This window comes from Tupaia chinensis, unplaced genomic scaffold (assembly GCF_000334495.1).
Source record: "Tupaia chinensis unplaced genomic scaffold, TupChi_1.0 Scaffold000115_1, whole genome shotgun sequence".
Taxonomy (NCBI): Eukaryota; Metazoa; Chordata; class Mammalia; order Scandentia; family Tupaiidae; genus Tupaia; species Tupaia belangeri.
This window is the reverse complement of record NW_006159579.1, coordinates 4,337,698-4,360,171: the sequence shown is the minus strand read 5'-3', so window position 1 is coordinate 4,360,171 and position 22,474 is coordinate 4,337,698. Positions and strand designations below refer to the sequence as shown.

The following is a 22,474-nucleotide window of genomic DNA, read 5'->3' as shown; positions in this document are numbered from 1 at the left end:
GGACGTGTGCGCTCGCCAGACAGACAGAGAGACAGAAAGCAAGAAATCACCCCCAGGGGGTATGGCCATGCCACAGTCCCTTCTCCTCTGTTCTCCTCTTGGGATCTTGGGCACACACGCACACATGCCCAACATGAGTTTTAAGCCACCGGGTCTGGGACTCAAACTGCAGTTGACTACATGGGAGTCCAGCAACATAGCCATTACACTAACTGCTGGTCCCTAGTAATTAATTTTTAAAGAGGTATTTGCTATAGTGTGCATGCACTCTCTGAAAAGAGAGACAGAAACAGTGAGAGGGAAAGTGAGAAATCACTGCTCGGAGGATAACTATGCCACAGTCCCTTAACGTTCATTCCCCTCTTGGGATCTTGGGCACACACACATATGTGCCCAGTATGAGTTTCAAGTCACCAGGTCCTGGATTCGAACTGCCATCAGCCAAGTCCAGCAATGTAACCACTATGCCATCTGCTGACCCCTACGCCCAAATTTTCCATTTTCCAATTTGACAGAATTATTATTGCATTTCAATAAATCAAGTAACTGGATGGTAGTACAACACTAAAAACCCAATAGTTTGCATGGCAATCCCACCTGGGAAGGTTCCAGGTTCAAGTCCAGAGACCTTCCTGACTACACTAGGCACACATGTGCCCATAATCCCAGTTGGCTGAGGCTAGGGGAAGGGTCACAGCATCAAGACCCTGTTGAGGGTACCAGCAGTTAGCGTAACGGCTATGTTGCTGAACTCCCATGTAGTCAACTGTGGTTCAAGTCCCGGACCCAGTGGCTTAAACTCATACCAAGCGTGTGTGCATGCTTGCCCAAGATCCCGAGAGAATGGTGGAGAAGGGATTGTGATGTGGCCATCCCCCCCCCGGGGGGGTGATTTCTCCCTTTCTCTCTCTCTGTCTCTGTCTTTCTGGCAAGCGGAAGCGTACATGCCTCATAAAAAAAACCTCTAAAAAAAAAAAAAAAAAGACCCCGTTGAGGGTGCTCTCTTTCTACTACATGGAAGAGATAAATAAATATAAACTGTACAAAAAAAAAATGTTAAGGCAAGGCCAGCAGGTGATATGGTGGTTAAGGGCACTGGATTCTTATGGACTGACCGCAATTCAAGTCTCGGACCTGGTAGCTTGCTTTCTCACTTTCTCTCTCCCTCTCCCTCCCTCCCTCCCTCTCTCTCTCTCTTTCTCTTCCCCCACCCTCTATCCCTCTCTAGTCAAATTAAAATAAATAAATAAAATAAATAAAGTTAAATAAAATAATTTTTTAAAAAAACGGCGTGACCATCCCCCCTGGGGGGTGATTTCTCGCTTTCTGTCTCTATGTTTCTCTCTGTCTGTCTGGCGAGTGCACGCGCCCTATAACGAAAACCTCTCAAAAAACAACAAAATAATTTTAAGGCTTTTGCCATAGGCTACATGCGCTAGCCAGACACAGCGAGAGAGTGAGAGGGACAGTGAGAAATCAACCCCCAGGAAAAATGTCCTGCCACAATCACTTCTCCATTTTTGGGGGATTTTGTGCATGCACACACATGCTCCCACCATGAGTCTTAAGCCACTGGATCCACAACTCAAAGCACGTCGGCCATGTGAGAGTCCGGTGCCTTAACCACCATGCCACCTACTGCCCCTACACAAAATGTTTTTGTTTTTGTTTTTGTTTTTTCACAAAATGTTTTTTTAAGTAAAATTTATGGGACCAGCAAGTGGTATAGTGGCTAAGGCGCTGGGGTCCCACTTAAGCAACCACAGTTCGAATCCCAGACCTGGTAGCCTGAAAATTGTGCCAGGTATATGTGCATGCATGCTCAAAGTCCTGAGAAGAGACTAGAGAAGAGATTGCAGCATGGCCATCCCCCCGGGGAGTGATTTCTCTCTTCTCCTCCCTCTGTCTCTGTCCAGCAAACACTTGTGCCCTATGGCAAAAAAAAAAAAAAATTTAAGTACATAAAATTTAAATGACAAAAATTGTACATTTTTAAAAAATGCATTTAGACAATTAATATAGAAATTCCCTGTTACACTTAAAACTTATTTTCAGTCATAATTAAGCCAACAATTGGAAACAAAATAGTGATTCCCCATATTAAGTGTCTTTGTGCACACTGACCACAGCCTATATATTACTTGTTTTTTTGTGTTTCTGTTTTTGTGGTTTTTTTTTTTTTTTTTTTAATTACTAGGCATGTGTGTTCACCAGAGAGAGGTAAGGAGAGGGAAATATCATCCTCTAACAAGGTGTGATCATGCTGCAATCTCTTGTTCATTTCCTTATCTTTTAGGTTTTGGGGCATGTGCTCCCACATGCCCAATATGTTTTTCAAGCCACCAGAGTTGGGGCTTGAACTACAGTTGACCATGTGGGATCCTACTCTAAGCTGTAGGGTAGCCCAGGAACACTGTGTGTGTGTGTGTGTGTGTGTGTGTGTGTGTGTATCACTATTTTATTTTTCTTTTTTTGGAGAGGTTTTTGCTATAGGGTGTGTGCGCTCGCCAGAAAGAGAGACAGAAAGCGAGAAATCACCCCACAGGGAATATGGTCATGCCGCAATCCCTTCTCCTCCATTCTCCTCTCGGGCTCTTGGGCACTTACACACACGCACCCAGCATGAATTTAAGCCACCGGGTCCAGGACTCAAACCGCGGTCGACTACATGGGAGTCCAGCGACATAGCTATTATGCTATCTGCTCGTCCCTATATATATCACTATTTAAGGTACATAACATGACACCTGAGTTTGCTTCTTATTTGTTAATTTATCTAATCCAAGTTAGACTGATGACAAAGTTACAGGATATAGTGTACTTTTCTCTTTCAAAATAACTTATTTATCCATTTAATTCCATTTTTATTATTATTTTTTAATTTGACCAGAGAGAGAAAGGAAAAGCAAGAAAGCAAGTCTCTAGGTCCAGGATTTGAACTATATCACCCATTTGGGAATCCAGCTCCTTTAACCATCATGCTACCTACCAGGCCCAAGGATAGTAGTGTATTTCTAAATTGTTCCTACATTTTATTTGAATTACATTATAGTAAATAAACTAGTCTCCCATTGTTATGTTGATAGGAATGGAAAAGAGATTTTAAAACAAACTTGTACTTTGTTGGCCCATAGGTTAGCAATTGAAGGCACACTTCCTCTGGCAAATAAGTAGACAAATAAATAAAATAAAAATAAGCTTGTAGTTTAATTCCGTTTTCCCATGAACTTGTTCAAGTCACCTGTACTTGATTGGTTTCTCTATCCAACAACAAAAATCTCTAAGTTACATAATTGGAACAATTAAGCAAATTTAAATGTAGACTATGTGTTAGATAATAACTTTATATAGTATTAAGTTTACTGGTATTGTTATGTGGGGTTTTTTCCCTTAATTTGTAATAGAGAATGTGTGCATGTTCAACAGGGCTCAATCACACTACATCCTCTTCCTCTAGTCCTCCAGCCAGCCAAGATCCTGGGCACCCAGCACGTTTTCAGGTCACTGGGTCAGGGTTTAAACTATGATTAATATGCAGCTGCAGGCATGCAGCTTCCAGCTTCAAAATCCTCTATGCTACCACTGTGCCACAGAGGCTGAGCCAAGAATGTTTTTGTTCTTGGGAGACACTTGCTAAAGTATTTAAGGATGGGGGTACTGATGTCTGCAATTTTCAAATGTTTCATCAAAAATTTGCATACACAGCCCCAACTTCAGTGGCACCATTTGGGAAGCTGGATGCCACATGGGAGGCACAGGTTTAGTTCCCAGGCCAAATGAGCATGGTATGCACCTATGATCCTGCCTAGTTGGAAGGCTGGAGCAGGAGGATCGCTGCACAGGAAAATTGTCAAATGTACCTATCTCTGTCTCTATCCCTTTCTCCCCACCCCCTTTTTATAAAAAAGAGATTTTTGCTACAGGGTTCATGTACTTGCCAGAGAGACAGAAAGACAGAAAGCAAGAAATCACCTGCCAGGGAGGATGGCCATGCCACAGTCCCTTCTCCTTCATTCTCCTCTTAAGACTTTGAGCACATGCACACACACATGCTCGGCATGAGTTTTAAACCAGTAGGTCTGGGACTTGAACCGTGGTTGGTTATGTGGGAGTCCAGCAATGTAACCATTATGCCATCCACTGGTCCCTCATTTCAGCCTTTTAAACAGTTTTTCATATTGTTAAAATCATAAGGTGCCTACATTTATGAACTGCTTCTTAAAATCATTTCAGGACTACAACAATATATGTCTTTAAATCTTGTGTTTTGAAATGTAATGAAATTTCATTAAATTGGCAGATAACATTTTTCTGGAGATTTTACACTCTACTGATCCCAGATTGGATGCAGCACGAGAGATTCTAAAAAATATTGAATACCGTAATCTCTACAAGTATGTGGGTGAGACCCAGCCAGTATATCAACAAAAGATTGAAAGGGTAAGTTGAGTTATCAGATACTTCTCCACTAGTGACATCTTATTGTAGTCTCTGGCTTCTAAGAAGAAACCATTAACTCAACATAATACCATGACCTTATACTAAGCCATTTATATTTGTTCTTATTTAATTTTTACAGCAATGCAGTATTCTTAGGTCTGTTTTACAGACAGAGAAACTGAGGTTTAGATGAGATTAATTAACATGTTCGTGGAGGCACACTTGGCCAGAATTCAAAGCCAGGTCTGATTTCAAACCTTTGTTCTTTCATCCAGTAAGTGAGAGTAGGCCTCAAATTTTGGCTAGACCTACGCATGGGAAAATTAAGATAAAGGAGAGGGGCCTCAAAATAAGGTACCTACTTGAGCCTCATTGTGACGGCAAGGACCTGTTTTTGCTCTTTTCTCCTTACACGGCTTATCAGGTTCTCTCATGCCTGTCTTGAGTGCACAGATCTGTTTTCACTTCCTGCTGTTGAAGGAGTTTTATTTTTGCAGAAAGCTGTAACATGAGTCATACTGATAATCACACCTACCTCGTAATAGTTTCTTGGGTTTCACTTTACTTTCTCTTGTTTCACTAATAAGCTCATGCTATGTGTCTTTTTTTCCAAATTGTGAAAATTTTGTCATGAAAATTGATCTATGTAGAGGGTGACTTAGATAGGAGCTATATTTGTTAGGGATATATCTAATCATTTTTTCTTTTTAGTTAAACACCATTTTCATAGAGGGAACCTGTTCATGACACAGACATTTGATGATGCAAACCTAGGGTTCTAACATGAGGAGACTTGAATTTTCCAGGATATCTTTGAAGACTTCCCAAAGGAGATTGCTGATGCCAAACCGACTGAAGTATTTCTAGAAGTTGAACTGACGGCTGAAGATTTTATAGTGGATGTAAGTGATACTGAGTGAAAAATTTTTTTTCCCAAGATAAAGCACTCTCCACCATTTTAGAATTGCAAATAGTTATGGTCATATCATTAATAGAATATTACATAATATATATTTATTTTTAAGGTTTTTAATCACAAAGTAATACATGCTCATTATTTTTGTAATTGCCTGTGTACATACACAGTTGAAAAAATAACTGATATTTTTAAAATTTTGCCAGAGAGAGACAGAAAGATGGGAAAAGCGAGAAAGCCCTTTCTATGGGATGTGGTAATGCTACGATCTCTTCTCCTCCACTTCTCCCTCCCTTAATAGCACATTTTTAAGGGATTATGTTTTAAGCACACATGTCCACATACGTGGTGTGATTTCAAGCTGCCAGGTTGAAGACTTGAATAGTTGACCACGTGGGATACAGCCACCTTGACCACCCCTTCTCTCTCGCTTTCTCACTCTGTTTCTCTCTGGTCAAATTAATATGAAATAAATGAATAAATAAATAAAATAAAATCTATAAAAAATATTTCTAAAATTATTATTTTATTTAACTTTATTTTTTATTATTATTGAATTTGACCAGAGAGAGACAGAGAGAGAGGGAAAGTGAGAAAGCAAACCATCAGGTCTGGGACTCAAACCACAGTTGGCCATGTGGGAATCCAGTGCCTCTAACCACTACACTACCTGTCAGCCCCAAGACTTCAATGTCTTCTTCTATCCTAATGAAATATCAGACAGCTTTCTCACATTTTTTTTCTGTTTCCTATAGGAATTTCTTTTCAGAGTTCTTTTCTGAAATCTCAGGACAGTTTCCCTGTATATTTTTCCCACAAGCTTCTCATTTTTTATTTTCTTTTTTTTTTTTTTCAGTTTTGCTACATTTTAATAGTAGGGTTTTTTTTAAAGGATTATTTTATTTAACTGTATTTACTTATTTATTTATTTTTATTTTGACCAGAGAGAGACAGGGAGAGTGTGCACGAGAGAGAGAGAGAGGAAAAGTGAGAAAGCAAGTGGCCTGGTCCAGGACTTGAACTGCAGTTGGACATGTGGGAATCCAGCGCCCTTAACCACCACGGCACCTGCCAGTCCCTTAATAGTAGTTTTTTACGGGATTATCTTTTAGGTCTTGTCAGTAACATCAAATGAAAGATACTAAGTACTCCACAGAGTACTAAATACCCAAGCACCTTAGGAAATTTACATATGGCGAGAATTCAGTTCTTGCCCCCTCAGGAGTTTACAGTGTGGAGATATGACAACTCTGAAGAGTTGAATGAATAAAGCAGTTTATTAAGATAAATTCTTCATCCCCTAGAGCTATTGGGAACTGAATGATTTTAGAATTCAGAGTTAATCCAGTCAAGATGAAAGACAGGACTAAATTTGGTTCAGAGTTGTTTCAGGCTCATATAATTTTTATTAACATCCATGTAGTAAACAGAATTGACTTAATAGACAACTAAAAGTAAAGACTAGATCTCTTGAGCTGCAAGGGCTAAAATACTTAATTATGGTTATTTTTTTTTTAAAGACATGGTTATCAAGTTAGCATCAGTATTCTTTTTTTTTAAGAAAAGAATTATTTATTTACTTTGATTTATTTATTCATTTATTTTCATTTAAACAGAGACAGACAGACACACACAGAGATGGAAAGTGACAAAGCAAGCCACCAGGGCCAGGACCTGAACCGTGGTCAGCTATGTGTGGGAGTATCCAGCACCTCAACCACCACACCACCTGCTGGCCCAATTATGGTTATTTTAAAAACAAACATAATGAATTGTATGATTAGAGTTATTACACTATTTTAAAAATAGGCCAGGTACTGACACTATATTCCCCTCACGCATTGCTCATTTAAAGTAGTGAGTATTCAGGACCAGCAGGTGGCATGGTGGTTAAGATGCTGGACACTCCCACATGGTCGACCATGGTTTGAGTTCCGGACCTGGTAGCTTGCTTTCTCACTGCCCTCTCTCTCTCTCTCTCCCCCTCTCTCTCTCTCTCTCTCTTTCTCTCTCTCTCTCTCTCTCTGTGTGTGTGTGTGTGTGTGTGTGTCTGGTCAAATTAAAAGAAATAAAGGAATAAATAAAATAAATAATTCAAAAATAAATAGTGAATATTCAAATATGTGGGTTCTATATCTAACCCACAGAAAGCACACCACAAATCTTAAGTTCTGTGTATCAAATATCTACCTCATGTCTACTATGAAAGTTTTATTTATGCCCATTCCATCATTAAATCAAAAGTAATGTAAATAGTCAAATTATTATAAGCTAATGACCTGCATATCTTCATGTGGATGAATGTCAATAATATCTAAATAGGAAATAAATGGCAATCCTGTCTACCTATATTTAAAAAATAGACTATCTTTCCAAATTTTGCATACTCATCACCATCAGATGTATGCAGCTTCGAAGGTTTCACAGTCAGTTGTCAGAAAAACAGCAGTTATTCCTGCAGTATCTCATTAGCATCTGACTCAACTGTCTTTGATTATATGATTTAGAAGACCGATGGGAAACCCATCCAAAAACTTGTGATTATCCTGAGATGGGTTCCATATTAACCCTAGAATCACCATTAGAATAACGAGGTGATGCAGAACAGCTAATCAACATGGCTAAAACTATGCTCACTTTCAGAAAAAGTCTGGTCATCTGGACAATATCACAGCTACAACCCGTGGAATACTCCCACACGGGGCACTGTTCTGGCCAAGGCACGCTATTTCTCAACAGGAAAATTCTCAGAGCAGGGTGAATCGGGGCCACCTCTGAGGACCTTTCATTTCCAGACAGATCTTCTTAGGCAGCAAAATGGGTCCAATTCTTCTCGGAGCAGTTTGATTCCGTCCTACTCACAGAAGTTAACTCAAACCAAAAGAGCATATTGGAGCTAGTGACCAGATGTGTAAGCTCGAGCACATTCTTATTGCTGTATTAATACATTTGCAGATGAACACACTCTACCCTCAGCAGTATTGTTCCAGGAACAGGGTAGGAGTGGTGGTAAATTAGACTAGTAATAGCTCAATTAATTAAAAGTAAGAACATGTCTCAAAATCTGCAATAACCCTGTACCCAAAGGAGTCTTACATGTCAGTGATGTGCTGGACTTTGAAGTCTGTGGTACAGCTTGGCAATGGACTCACTCTGGACTATGACATGTGCATGGCTCGTTTCCTGCCCGTCGAAGGATGACTGTGCTACACAGCTGTGATGGTTCATACTGGGTGGTGAAATTCACAGACGTTCCAGGTTATTCAAGGCAGGATCATTCCTTGTACAGAGTTTGATGTAGATGAAGATACAGTGGTTTCTTGGTCAATAACTGCAATTTCTTTCTTTTAAAGTCAGTGGGTGTCTTATACGGTTCTGCTACAGTTGGCCCAGGTTTAATTCCATCTTCATGAAAGCAAAACACTTGGTGCTGGTAAATCTTTGTTTAGGTTTATAGTGTTTGAATTCAAAGAAGATAGCTGTGCCTTTGGTTAATTTGTCTACATGCTTCTAGAGCTCAAGGTCCACATTAGAATGAATATATGTGTCTTCTTTTCTTGAAACCACAGGAGTGTCATGTGCAGAAGTTAGGTCTATGCCAGTCAGATCCCTTACACTAACTGTAATATAGGGATCAACGCATCTTTCAAACCAATTTTCTCAATTCTGATAGTGAAGAACATCATTCTGGGTTCTGATGGCAACCTTAGTAATAAAGTACCGGGAACTCTAGCAGGAAAAGAATCAGGAGACCCTGCTCTAGCCCCACACTCTTGTTCATCTTCTTCAAATTCCAAATTCTCTTCTTCACTAGGTGCTACAATTCTTCTTAACGGGACAGGCTGGACATCAGTTGGGAATTCTTTATTATACGTAAGAATCTTCTTTAGGCTCGGTTCTAGCTTCTTGAGGTCCTCCAGTTTATATTCTTCTTGGGACTACGTGGACTATAAAGCCACACTTTGGAATTCTAAGCATGTTGCAATTTTGCCTGTGGTTTTCTTTTGTTCTGTGAATTCAGAATTACTGTGTCGAGCTTGGGCCTCTTTTTGCAGTGACTTGCTAATATCAGATACTTGTTTATTGCGTCCACCAGCAGGCCCTAAGAGTCGAAGTCAGCACCTCTCCTAAAACTGGCGCCCCATAACTATTCTTTGCTGAAATATATTAGGTTGTTGGAAAAGTCATGACATATTTTTCTATGTAAAAATGCATCATGGGTACCATCATATGGCATAGCGGTTATGTCACTGGACTCCCATGTAACCGACTACAGTTCAAGTCCCAGACCTGGTGGCTTCAGAATCATGTCAGGTGTATATGTGTGTGTGTGCGTGCCCGAGATCCCCAGAAGAGAGAATGAAGGAGAAGGGATGGCGGCATGGCCATCCTCTTTTGGGGATGATTTCTCACTCTTCCTCTCACTTGTGTCTGTCTCTCTCTCCAGTGAGTGCACCCTCCCAAGACAAAAATTAAAAAAAAATTTTAAATAAAAACCTTTAAAAAATTAAAAAAAGTGTCATGACTTTTCTGACAACCCAATACAGTTGTCCTTGGGCCCACTGGAGGTTCCACTAAAGTAGAAGGATTTTTCTTTTTTTTTAGAGGTTTTTGCTATAGGGCACATGCACTCACCAGAAAGACGGACACAGAGAATGATGATGATATTGAGGAACATCCAGAAGAGAACAAAATTAAACTAGTTATACACGCACAGCATAATTATGTATTTTTTTTGAGAGATTTTCACTGTAGGGCGCGTGCGCTCGCCAGACAGACAGAGAGAGACATAGAGACAGAAAGCGAGAAATCACCCCCCAGGGGGGATGGTCACGCTGCAATCCCTTCTCCTCCATTCTCCTCTCGGGATCTTGGGCACGCACGCACACGCGCCCATTTTAAGCCACCGGGTCCGGGACACGAACCGCGGTCGACTACATGGGAGTCCAGTGACATAGCCATTACGCTAACTGCTGGTTCCTGTCCTCTCAGGATCTTGAGCACACACATATATGCGCCTAGTGTGAGTTTAAGCCACCGGGTCCAGGACCCAAACTGCTGTCAAATACGTGGGAGTCCAGGGACATAGCCATTATGCCAACTGTTGGTCCTGGGTAGAAGGATTTTGTATCTTGACTTCCTGACACTCTAAAAGATTTCTGTCCCTAGAATGTGTTCCCTGGGCTCTTGCCTGCCTGCCTTTGCCCTCAGTAGAAGATACAGATGTGGCTAATGAACATGAAGAGTAATCTTTTTATTTTTAAAATAATTTATTTAATATTATTTGTTGTTATTATTTATTTTTTTAATTTGAACAGAGAAACAGAGGGAGAGGGAAAGTGAGAAAGTAAGTAACCAGGTCCAGGACTCAAAACCATGGTTGGCCATGTGAGATTTCAGTGCCTTAACCACCATGCCACCTGCCAGCCCCAGAGAGTAACTTTATCAGTAACAAAGGCAAATTGATGCATCAGTGAGTAGTTCTGTGACTACAAAACTGGGGGAAATAATAAGCATCACAAAATTCTGTGTGGTGGGCCAGCTAGTGGCGTGGGGGTTAAGGTGGCTGGATCCCGCATGGCCAACTTTGCAGGTTGAGTTCCATAGCCTGTGGCTTGACACACACAGGGCCAGCAGGTGGCATGGTGGCTGGGGTCACTGGATTCCCACATGACTGACCACAGTTCAAGTTCAGGACCTGGTGGCTTACTTTTTTACTTTCCCTTTCTCTCTCTTTGTCTCTCTCTGGTCAGATTAAAAAATAATGATAACAAATGGAATGAAATAAATAATTCTTTTAAAAAATTTTAAAAAGAAAAGAAAAACATGCCAGGCACATGTGTGGGTGTCCCAAAATCCCAAGAGGAAATGGAGGAGAAAGGATTGCCGCATGGCTGTCCCCCCCAGGGGTTGATTTCTCATCACCTCCCTTCTATCTCTTTATCTCTCTCACACTCAGTATGTTGCCCCCAATGTATCTCTCAAGCCATCAGATCTGAGGCTTGAACAACCCAGATGGCCACATGGACTCCAGCGCCTAATTCACCATGCCACCTTCTGGCCCCTCTTACTTCCTTTTCTTTCTTTCTTTCTTTTTTTTTTTTGGAGCAGGCACCTAGAAAGAGAGGGACAGAGAGACAGAAAGGGAAAAATCATCCCACGGGGGGATGGTCACGCCGCAATCCCTTTTCCTCCATTCTCCTCTCGGGATCTTGGGCACTCACACACATGCGCCCGGCATGAGTTTAAGCCACTGGATCCGGGACTCGAACCACGGTCAACTACATGGGAGTCCAGCAACATAGCCATTACGCTAACTGCTGGTCCCTGGCCCCTCTTACTTCTTAACAGCCAAACTTCTTTTTATTTTCAAATTATTAATTTATTTAACTTTATTTGTTATTTTTAAAATTTGACCAGAGAGAGAAAGGGAAAATGAGAAAGTAAGCCACCATGTCTGGGACTTGAAGTGTGGTGGGCCATGTGGGAGTCTAGTGTCTTAACTATCATGCTACCTACTGGCCCCAACAGCCAGACTTCTAAGAGTGGCCTTCTCTTTTTCATTTCTCATTTATTCCTGTACTTTTTTTCTGTCACCATCACTATTACTGAAACTACTCTCTTTAATATCGTCAGCGATTTCAGTCTTACTGAATCTAACAAACATTTCAGGCCTCTGCCTAGAGCTGATTCTTCTCCCTGGGATTCTGTTTCTTCCTACATAGGCCTGGTTAACTCTTAGTTACTTTGAAACGTCATTCCCTCAGAACCCAGGCTATGTTAGAAAGTTACAAAGCACCTGGGGTCTGCAGGTGGCATGATGGTTAGAGGCACTGGACTCCCACGTGGCAAACTATGGTTTGAGTCTTGGACCTAGTGGCTTGCTTTCTTGCTTTCCCTCTCTGTGTCTTTCTCTGGTTAAATTCAAATAATAATAATAATAATAAATAACAAAGTTAAATAAAATAATTCTTTGAAAAAAGTTTCAAAGCACTTTTGCTTTTCCATGAATAACAAAGATGGTTAAATAATTACTTTCATAATTATTTGTTCAACCTCAATCTAGGTCACATGGTCTGTGGGGACTGGGATTATATAAAAATTGTCTCTGTTGTATCTCTGGTGTCTACCAGTTTCTGTCATATAGCAGATAGTGACTTTATACTTTATTTAAGTTGAACAAACAAATAAATTTCCCCTCTCCCTGATTTCAAAACCGAATTTCTATCAGTGGGCAGGAACCAGTTACCTTTTATATATTTTTTTGTTTATTTGTTTTGCATGTGAATGTGTGTGTGTGTGTGTGTGTGTGTGTGTGTGTGTGTGCGCATGGTATTTTGTTTTGTTTTTAGACAAGGTCTTCGTTTGTCACAATCTTCCTGCCTTAGCCACTTGAGTAGGTGGGACCACATGTGCATGCTACCACACCCAGCTCCTTCAGTGTTTTCTCATGTCACCCACCTTGTATGTGAGTTTGCAATCCTCCTGCCTCAGCCTCCTGAGTATCTGAGACTAGAGGAGCCCACCACCACACCCATGGATGGAGGGTGGACGGAGAATGGAGCCTGGGCCTCCCGTGTGTGCTCAGCCTCCCTAGCTCAGTGTCCAGTATATACTACCTGGCCTGGACCCAGAGATATTTTGTTCCATCACAAGCCACCATACCAGTGTGCTCACTTCTGAACCCCAGAGAGCTCTGTTCCATTTCTTGTGATACCCCTATAACTCTGAATTCAGCTCTGATTACTTATTTTATTGCTTTTATTAAGGTTATCAACATGGATTATGGAATGGAAGATAAGAACCCAATTGATCACGTTCACTTCTATTGTAAGAGTGATCCTACCAAGGCAATCAGGATTACTAAATCTCAGGTAACTAACTGCTAAGGGAAAATATACACTCCAGTGGGTTTTGACAGGTCTGTGTAGTACATTTGCATTTTACACGCAGGTTAGGTTTCCTTGTTTTGTTTTTAGGTTCTATTGTAGGGCACGTGTGCTCACCAGAGAGCGAGGAAGGAGGGAAGTGGAGGACATGGCCACACTGCCATCCCTTCTCCAGTCTCCTCTTAGGATTTTAGGCATGCACACACAGGTACCCAGTGTGATTTTCAAGCCACCAGGTCCGAGACTCAAACCATACAGTTAGCCATGCCACGTAGGATCCAGCATCTTAAGCTCCATGCCACCTGCTGGCCTGCAAGTTAGGTTTTAAAGTCAGTGCATACAGTTAAACAAAAAAATGCCTTTTTTCTTTTCTTTTCTTTTCTTTTTTTTCTTTTTTTGCTATAGGGCACTGCAAGTTAGGTTTTAAAGTCAGTGCATACAGTTAAACAAAATAAATGCCTTTTTTCTTTTCTTTTCTTTTCTTTTTTTTCTTTTTTTGCTATAGGGCACTTGTGTTCACTGGAGAGAGGCTGAGAGCAAGAAGTAGAGAGAAAAAGTGAGAAATCATCCCCCATGGGTGGTCGCCACCACAGTCCCTTCTCTTCCGTTCTCCTCACAGGATTTTTGGACACGGCCACACATGTGTCCAGCATGTTTTTCAAGCCACCAGGTCCAGTTCTCGAATGTCTTCGTCTGCCATTTGGGATCCAGCTGCCTTAACTCTATGCCACCTGATAGCCCAAAAAGGCATATTTTTTTTAAATGAAAATATATATCTAGTTTTGTGTAGATGAAACTATCTATTTTTCTGTTTTGTTTTTCAGGTTCTTTCCACAGGGCATGTCTATTTGCTAGAGAGAGACAGAGACAGTGAGAGGGAAAGTGAGAAATCACCCCCTCAGGTGGGATGGCCATGCTGCAATCCCTTCTCCTCCATTCTCCTCCCAGGATTTTGGGCACACACACATACACACCCACATGATTTTCAAGCCACCAAGTTCAGGACTTGAGCTATGATTGGCCATGTGCGAGTCTAGTGCCTTAACCACCACAAACCTGCTGGTCCTATGGATGAGACTGCCCGAACAGCCAGTTTTTTCCTGTTTGGTAAACATTGAAGAAAGCATATTTTGTTTTTTAAGAATTATTTTATTTAACTTTATGTATTTTAATTTACTTATTTTTATTTGACCAGAGAGGGGCAGAGAGAGAAAGAGAGATAGAGAAAGTGAAAAAGCAAGCCACTAGGTCCAGGACTTGAACTGCAGTCACTATGTGGGAGTCCAGCACCCTTAACCACCACACCATCCACCGGCCCCAAAAAGCATGTTTTCTAATTTTAGAGACCAGATTACAAATCTAGTGTAGGACGGGGCTAGATGGTTGAAGTCATGTAAATTAAATGTGTTTATTCGCATATCTTTTGAGGGCTTATAGTCCATATATAATTATATAATGTAAACCTTCAGTCTTTTATTAATTGACATATAACTGTGACATACATTTTGCAGCCTGAAATTATTCTGAATTTTTTATATTTGTGTTACCATTGGGATAAAACAACAAAGCAATGTGGTGGGGGGGGTTGTTTTTTTAAAGATTTTTAAAATTTAATTTTTTATTGTTATTTTAATTTGACCAGAGAGAGAGGGAAAGTGAGAAAGCAACCACCAGGTCTAGGACTTGAACTGTGGTTGGCCATGTGGGACTCTAGCCCCTTAACCACCACACCACCTGACAACCCCAGCAAGTGTTCCTTTTTTAATATAATGTCAAGAATTGTGCTTAGGAGCATAGGGAATTGATATTGCTCTAATGTGTAAATTCAAGGCAATAGCAAAAGTTAAATGTTTTCTTTTTAAAAAGGTTTCACAGCTTCTGCCAGAGAGATTTGCAGAGCAGCTGATTCGAGTATATTGTAAGAAGACGGACAGAAAGAGTTTATTTGCTGCACATCAACATTTCGTTCAATGGTGTTTAGACAGAGAGTTCACCAAGCCACAGGTGGGTAGTCTAATTTTTTTTAAGAATTATTTTATTTAACCTTATTTATTCTTATTATTACTGTTTTCCAGTTTGATCAGAGAGAGACAGAAAGAGAGAGAGGGAAAGTGAGAAAGCAAGCCACCAGGTCTGGGACTTGTACCATGGTAGGCCATGTGGGAGTCCAACGCCTTTAATCACCATGCCTGTTGGCCCCGGTGGGTCTCCTATTAGTCACATAGTTTGTGTAAGTTTTAAATAATGCCATAGAACACATGTGCATGCATGAGAGAGAGAGAGCAAGAGCATGCACACACCCCAGTAGGGCCTGATTACACAACCCTTTTTCCTCTAAATCTCCATCATGATCCTGGCCACATGTGCCCGATATGCTGCCACCAGGGCGAGGATTCAATCCCCAGATGGCCATGGAGGATCTGGCTTCCTCTGCCCAGCTTTTAACTTCCATGGGCCAGCCTGTAGTTTATGCGATTTTTTAAAATTTCTAAGTAAAAATCAAGAGATCTTTCTACCTACTGAAAAGTTCTCATTTACACTGTATTCTTTTGCTCATGGTTTATTTTGAAGATATAGCCTTTCCACTTTCTTTCCTTTTAAAATGTCTGAATCTGTGTCCACCAATGATTTCTACCTACATGAGTGGAGCGAGTACTCTGTTTATCATTTTTGTCCTAATAATAAAAGATAAAATGATGAGCATGTGAACAGGTTTTTGTAATATTTTCACCATATGTCTCATCCAGTCCTCCAGTGACTGAGAGGTGAATCATAATGTACTCATCCTTCAGAGGAGGTTACCGAAGCACCATAGTCAACTTATTTATTAACACAACCCATAAGTTGTTTTTTTTTTTTTTTTTTTTTTTTTTTTTTTTAAGAGAGATTTTTGCCATAGGCATGTGTGTTCACCAGAGAGACAGAATGAAAGAAAGTGAGAAATCACCCTCCGGGGGGGATGGCCATGCCACAATTCATTCTCCTTTTGGAATTCTGGGCACGCCCGGTGTGAGTTTTAAGCTACTCGGTCCAGGACTTGGACCACAGTTGACTCTGTGGGAGTCCAGCGACATAAACACTATGCCATCTGCTGGTCCTGAGTTTTTTGTTTTTCTAATCACTGTTCTCAAGCCTGGTTACTTTAGTTTAGTAGTAAACTATGTAAATTCCCTAGAATGAGAGGAGCTGGAAGAGGACTGTTGGCAAGCCACAGTTACCAACCTTGTGGAGAAGGTTGTGAAAATCATCTCTTACTGGGGCCAGCAGGTGGTGTGGTGATTAAAGTGCTGGACTCCCACATGTCCAACAGTGGTTTGAGTCCCAGATCTGGTAACTTACTTCCTCACTTTCCCCATCTCTCTCTTTCTTGTTCTCTCTCTCTATCTCTCTGCGTTTATGTGGTGAATATGCATACCCTGTAGCAAATTAAATAATAATAATAATGATAAACAAAGTTAAACAAAATAATTTTTTTTGGAGAGGTTTTTGCTATAGGGCATGTGTGCTCGCCAGACAGAGAGAGACAGAGAGACAGAAAGCGAGAAATCACCCCCCAGGGGGGGATGACCACGCCACAATTCCTTTTCCTCCGTTCTCCTCCTAACATCTTGGGCCCGCACGCACACGTGCCCAGCGTGAGTTTTAAGCCACCAGGTCTGGAACACGAACCGCGGTCGACTACATGGGAGTCCAGTGACATAGCCAATACGCTAACTGGTGGTCCCTAAACAAAATAAATTTAAAAAAAAAAAAAAAACTATCTCTGGGGCCAGCAGGTAGCATGGTGGATAAGGTGCTAGACTCCTACATGGCTGACAGTGGTTCAAGTTCCAGACTTGGCAGCTTGCTTTCCTACTTTTCTTCTCTCTCTCTCTCTCTCTCTCTCATCAAGTTAAAAAATAATAGTAATAACAAATGGAATTAAATAAATAATTATTCTTTTAGGAAAAAAATCATCTCTTCCTGATCTACACACAGTAGGTGCCTGGCACAGCAAAAGTGACCCATCAGTACGTGTTGATTGAGTGAATGAATGAGTACAGTAGGCAGGCAGGTGAGAGATGGTGCTCTACTTCCTAAGCTACACTCTCCCTCGCAGCACTATAGTTGCTTTTCCACCATGCAACAGGTGCCGAAGGGAACAAAGCAAAGCGTCAGACATGAAAAAGTAGCTCAGTAAGTTCATACTTTATTAAGTTCCAGAAGGCATGATACAATATGAGTTCCCGTGGGATTTGGAGGGCTGGGAGGACTGTAGGAAAAGCCTCGTGCAGGAGGGAAGATGCATACATCTAGAAGGCTGAATTGTGTTTGGCTGAGGAGGAGGGACAGGGTAAACCTCTTTAGCAATGGGGGCAGCACAAATGAAGACATGAAACTGGAACCAGATGAGAGTATAGGGACGGTGGAGAAAGCTATATGACCAGCATGGAAAATTCTTACCAACAAGTAGTGAGTGGTTAGACAGGAAGAGTAGGCTAGGATTATAGGAAACTCGATGTAATTGGCTAGAAGGACTTTTCTCCTGTGTGCAGTGGGGAGGGAATTATTGGGAGTACTCAGGAGTCACTGCACTGCTGTAATGACTTTCTTCTATGTTTGCTTTTTGAACTGGAGCAAGACCCATGGGATTAAGAATTTTTCTGTCTAAGGTAACTGCTATGTTTCAAGTGACCCTCTCAAAATTCATGCGTGAGATTTGGTGGAGACAAGATTAAGAGGGCAAAAACTTGGGACCAGCAGATGGTGTAATGGTTACATTGCTGGACTCCCATGTAGTCAACTGTGGTTTGAGTCCTGGACCTGGGGGCTTAAAACTCATGTCTACATGTGTGTGTACATGCCTCACATCCTGAGAGGAGAATGGAGAAGGGGTTGTGGCATGACCATCCCCTGGGGGATGATTTCTCACTTTCTGTCTCTCTAGCTAATCATGTGTCCTATAGCAAAAAGCTCTCTCAAAAAAAAATTAGAGGGTGAAAACTTAATGTGATTATATTGTTGTTCTTGCAAAAAGCTCTCTCAAAAAAAAAAAAAAAGAGGGTGAAAACTTAATGTGATTATATCGTTGTTCTGATGAAGCTTAAGGTCATCGGGCTGGGGTCCCAGAACTGACTCACAGTGGGTTGCTAAGGAGGGGGACACACACTCTCTGCTCTGCTTTTACCCTCATGACGCAGCACCTCGGGTCACTACAAGATCACCTCATGTGATCCCTGGGCCTCTTACCTCAAAGCCGTGAGCTGAATAAACCTCGGTTTTTTGGAATTATGCAGACTCAGATATTTTCTTTTATCAGCAACAGTAAGAACTAGAACAGTACTGTAACACCTGAGGAGACTCAGTCACTAAACTGTCTAGCTGCGATGGTTTGAAACTTGGAGAGGCTGACACAGAGAGACAAGAGACTGTTAAAGTTTGGCCACATGATAACACCGTAAATCTATATACATTCTCCCATGGAGTGGGTGTGTCTGCTAGGCCCTGTGTCAGGTACCAGGGATGGAACAGAACCTATGACAGACAGGTCCTCGTTCTTGCTTTCAGCCTAGTTGGGTATAACAAACCCACAAGGAAGCAGCAACTGTTACAGCCTGCACAGTGAGTGCTTTGAGGGGTGGAGTGGGTGCAGCATCCGAGAGCAGCAGAAGGGAAGAGGATGTAGCCTGACGTGGTTAGTCAGAAAAGGCTTGTTTAAAGAAGGGCTGAGAGGCTGAGCCCTGCAGAATGAATGAGAAGGAGAAGGGGTTATCCTTCTCCTGGTAAAGGGCCGGTAGGAAGAGGACAGAGTTGGGGTTGCTGAGGAAGGGCACCATCGGGGTCGGTCAGATGAGAGAAAACATGGCACATTTCAGGAAGGAACAGAGTGCAAGAGGAGTCTGAGGTTGATGCAGATCGTGTAAGCTGAAAGCAACAGGAAGCCTTTGAAGGGTTTTAAGCAGGAAAATGACGTAGTTGAGTTTCTATTTATAAAATTCACTAGAGTTGAAATTAGACCAGGTAGAGATAGGGAAGTTTGATAGAAATAGAGATGAGTTTGAAGACAAGTAATGTTGACTGAGGTAGATGGGCCTTTAGGTATGAGTGTCATGGCCATAGAGCTCATACACTCACCAGAAAGAGACAGAGAGGAAAAGTGAGAAGTCACTCCCAGGGGGATGACCATGCCGCCATTTTCCTCTCAGGACTTTGGGCACACACACAAGTGCCCAGCATGAGTTTCAAGCCCCCGGGTCCAGGACTCAAACCTCAGTCAGCCATGTGGTCCAGCGCCATAACCAGCGACACCTCCTACTTGCTTCCCAGATGGCTGCTTTTAGCAGCTATGTCAGGTCAGCCGGAGTGTGGTTCAACAGAAGGGATTTAACGTGAGGGGCAAGATACAAAAGTTTGGGCAGAGCTAAATGATTAAGCAGAAGACAGACAGCAGCAGGAGCTACTGCCACCTCTAGGGTAAGGGAGACCAAAGGAGCAGGTGGGAGTGCAAGAGCCATGGCCTCCTGAGAAGCTAGAACCACAGGAGTCACAGCCACTGCTGTCCGGGACAAGGGGTAGGGAGAGAATGCCCTGGCTGCTCAGCCCGCCTCAACCCTCCTCTGTCAGAGGCTGTCACCGGCCAAACCTAACTGGAAGCCACTAGGCACAAGAACTGGGAGATTAGATTACAAGAGCATATAGGCTAGACCAGAGGAAGGGCACACGATGGATCTGAGAGTAAACAGGCCAGCGAGTGGCACGACCTCCCACCAGACACATTGCACTCTTAGTACAACAAGGGCTTTCAGAGACACTGTGCCTTCAGATAACCAGAGACTCTCACACAACCTCAAGAACAGTTTAGGATAGAGTCCAGTATTAGAGGACTTTGCTTTTTACTTTTCTGTTTTTTTTTTAAAGGTTTTCTGTTATTTTCATTTTTATTGCCAGAGGGTACATGTGCTCATCAGATAGAGAATGGACCCCACCTCCCCCACCCCCCACCCCATGAGTCATGGTCACACTGTAATCCTTTTTCCTGTATTTCCATGTATTTCCATTCCATGTACCTGGCATGTTTTTTCCAAACCTCCAGGGTTGGGATTTGAACCATAGTCAGCCATATGGGATGTAGCTTTCAATGCATAGCACCTAACTGCTGTGCCACAGCTCAGCCCTAGAGGACCTCACTTCTTAGGCTCTGAGATCGTAGTGTCACTTCACTTTGAGACTTTTTCTCATTTTGAGTAGAGTTGTTCATTTGGCTGGAATCTATGTGGATAGGGTTGGAGTTAAAGCTTTGATTGCTGAGAAAAATTCAAGTGTTGCAGATACATTTGCCATTTGTACACCTGGACCAGATGTTGCAGAGGGGGCCAGGTGAGGGAGGAGTAGGGATCTAGCTCATGCAGCCTCCCTTTCTCAAGCGGGGCAGTTTGTGTCCCGTGGAGGAGGAGGTCATAGAACCAGGCAGGGGAGTACTGTGTGCCCGGAATCCTGACAGGAAGGAAGGAAGGAGGGAACAGGATAGCAGCATGACTGGCCCTGCTGGAAGCGCCTTCTCTCTCTTTCTCAGTTACTAAAGGAGAGTAAGTCCGTCTAGAAGCGCTCTATCTGTAAGACAAAGATATGTGTACCTGAGACTTTCAGAAATGACATGATGGGGCCAGCAGGTGGTGTGGTATTGGTGCTGGGCTGCTACTTGGCCAACCACAGTTCGAGTCCCAGACATGGCGGCTTACTTTCTTACTCTCTCTTCCTGTCTCTCTCTGGTGAGGACACGTGCCTTATAGCAAATTAAATAATAATAATAAATAAAATTCAGTAAATAATTTAATGAAAACTAGGGCCGGCAGGTGGCGTGGTGGTTAGGGATGCTGGACTTCCATATGGCCGACTGCAGTTCAAGTCCTAGACCTGGTGGCTTGTTTTCTCACTTTCTCTCTCTCTCACTCTCTCACTCTCACTCTGTCCCTCTCTGATCAAATTTTAAATAAATAAATAAATAAAGTTAAATAAAATCATTCTAAAAAAAGAAATTATAATTTAATGAAAACTGACTTTTCTCTGTTCCCCATTTTTCTCTCTCTTCCCGATAGGATGGCGATGTTGTAGCCCCACTTATAACACCTCGAAAGAATAACAGAGATTCAGCCCAGACTCCAGCTCGAACCCGTGAAGCAAAAAAGTCCAGAAAAAATCCAGTCCAGCTTTTTGCAGACACCTCAGAGTGACTGTCTGTAATGGTGGTTACAATTAATTGTGCCCTCCCCCAGTACAATTAATTTAGGAAATGGAATCAGAGCATTCCACCAATTTAGTGACAACTAGTGATTTTTATTTTATATTTTAAATGTACATAGTGCTAAAGCTAGACAGTTTTTATTTTCAAAGAAACAAAAAGTGTTAGGCAAATTTTTCTATACATGCTATGAAAAGCATTACCTTACCTATTTTTAATGTTAATCAAATTCTCCTTTAGCAACCTGGGTTTTTTAGAATGACAACTCTATTATCTACTCTGACCTCTTATGACAGATGATTGTTTTTTATCATTATTTTTTTAATTTAGAAATGAGACAAAGGTATAAATTAGAATTAGAAATTGAAATTGTCAGAGCCAGCAGGTGATGTGGTAGTTAAAGTGCTAGACTCCCACATGGCTGACTGCAGTTCGAGTCCAGGACCTGGTGGCTTAAAAGTCAGTCTGGGCATGTGTACGTGGATACGCAAAATTCTGAGAGGAGAAGGAATTGTGGTGTGGCCATCTCCCCAGGGGGTGATTTCTCACTTTCCCTCTCTCCCTCTCTCTTTCCAGCAAGCACACACACCCTATGGCAAAAACAGAAAGAAAGAAATTGGAATTGTCATGGTTAAAACCAAAACATAAAATTCTCACCCCCAAGGAAGTACCCATCATTCTAAGTTCAGGATATTCTCCTCAGCACCAGGAGATAGCATAATGGTTACATTGCTGGGCTCCCATGTAGTTGACCACAGTTCAAGTCCCAGACCTGGCAGCTTAAAACTCATGCCAAGAACGTGTGTGCCCAAAATCCCAAGAGGAGAATGGAGGAGAAGGGATTGCAGCTTGGCCATACCCCCAGGAGGTGATTTTTTTCACTTTCTGTCTCTTTGGTGAGTGCACATACCCTATAACAAAAATCTCTCTTGTAAGAAACAATTTTAAAAAGGATAATAGTCTCCTCAAGTGATCTAAGTGAAGAGTCCTCCCCTCACCCTCCTGGTCCTT

General features: G+C 41.9%; 1 protein-coding gene and 1 pseudogene across 1 annotated transcript in view; one reads left to right on the top strand and one right to left on the bottom strand.

Moving 5' to 3' along the window:
- The window catches only part of SAMHD1 (SAM and HD domain containing deoxynucleoside triphosphate triphosphohydrolase 1), a 76,711-nt gene extending 54,751 nt beyond the window's left edge, over nt 1-21,960 (top strand). The window contains exons 12-16 of the mRNA XM_006144103.3: nt 4,301-4,440; nt 5,247-5,342; nt 13,126-13,230; nt 15,112-15,249; nt 21,321-21,960. Of these exons, the coding sequence (XP_006144165.1) occupies nt 4,301-4,440; nt 5,247-5,342; nt 13,126-13,230; nt 15,112-15,249; nt 21,321-21,455 (614 nt within the window). The 3' untranslated portion in view covers nt 21,456-21,960. The remainder of the gene's footprint in view (nt 1-4,300; nt 4,441-5,246; nt 5,343-13,125; nt 13,231-15,111; nt 15,250-21,320) is intronic.
- Nucleotides 7,654-9,586, bottom strand: LOC102474610 (axin interactor, dorsalization-associated protein pseudogene; annotated as a pseudogene).
- Nucleotides 21,961-22,474: the final 514 nt, after the last annotated feature.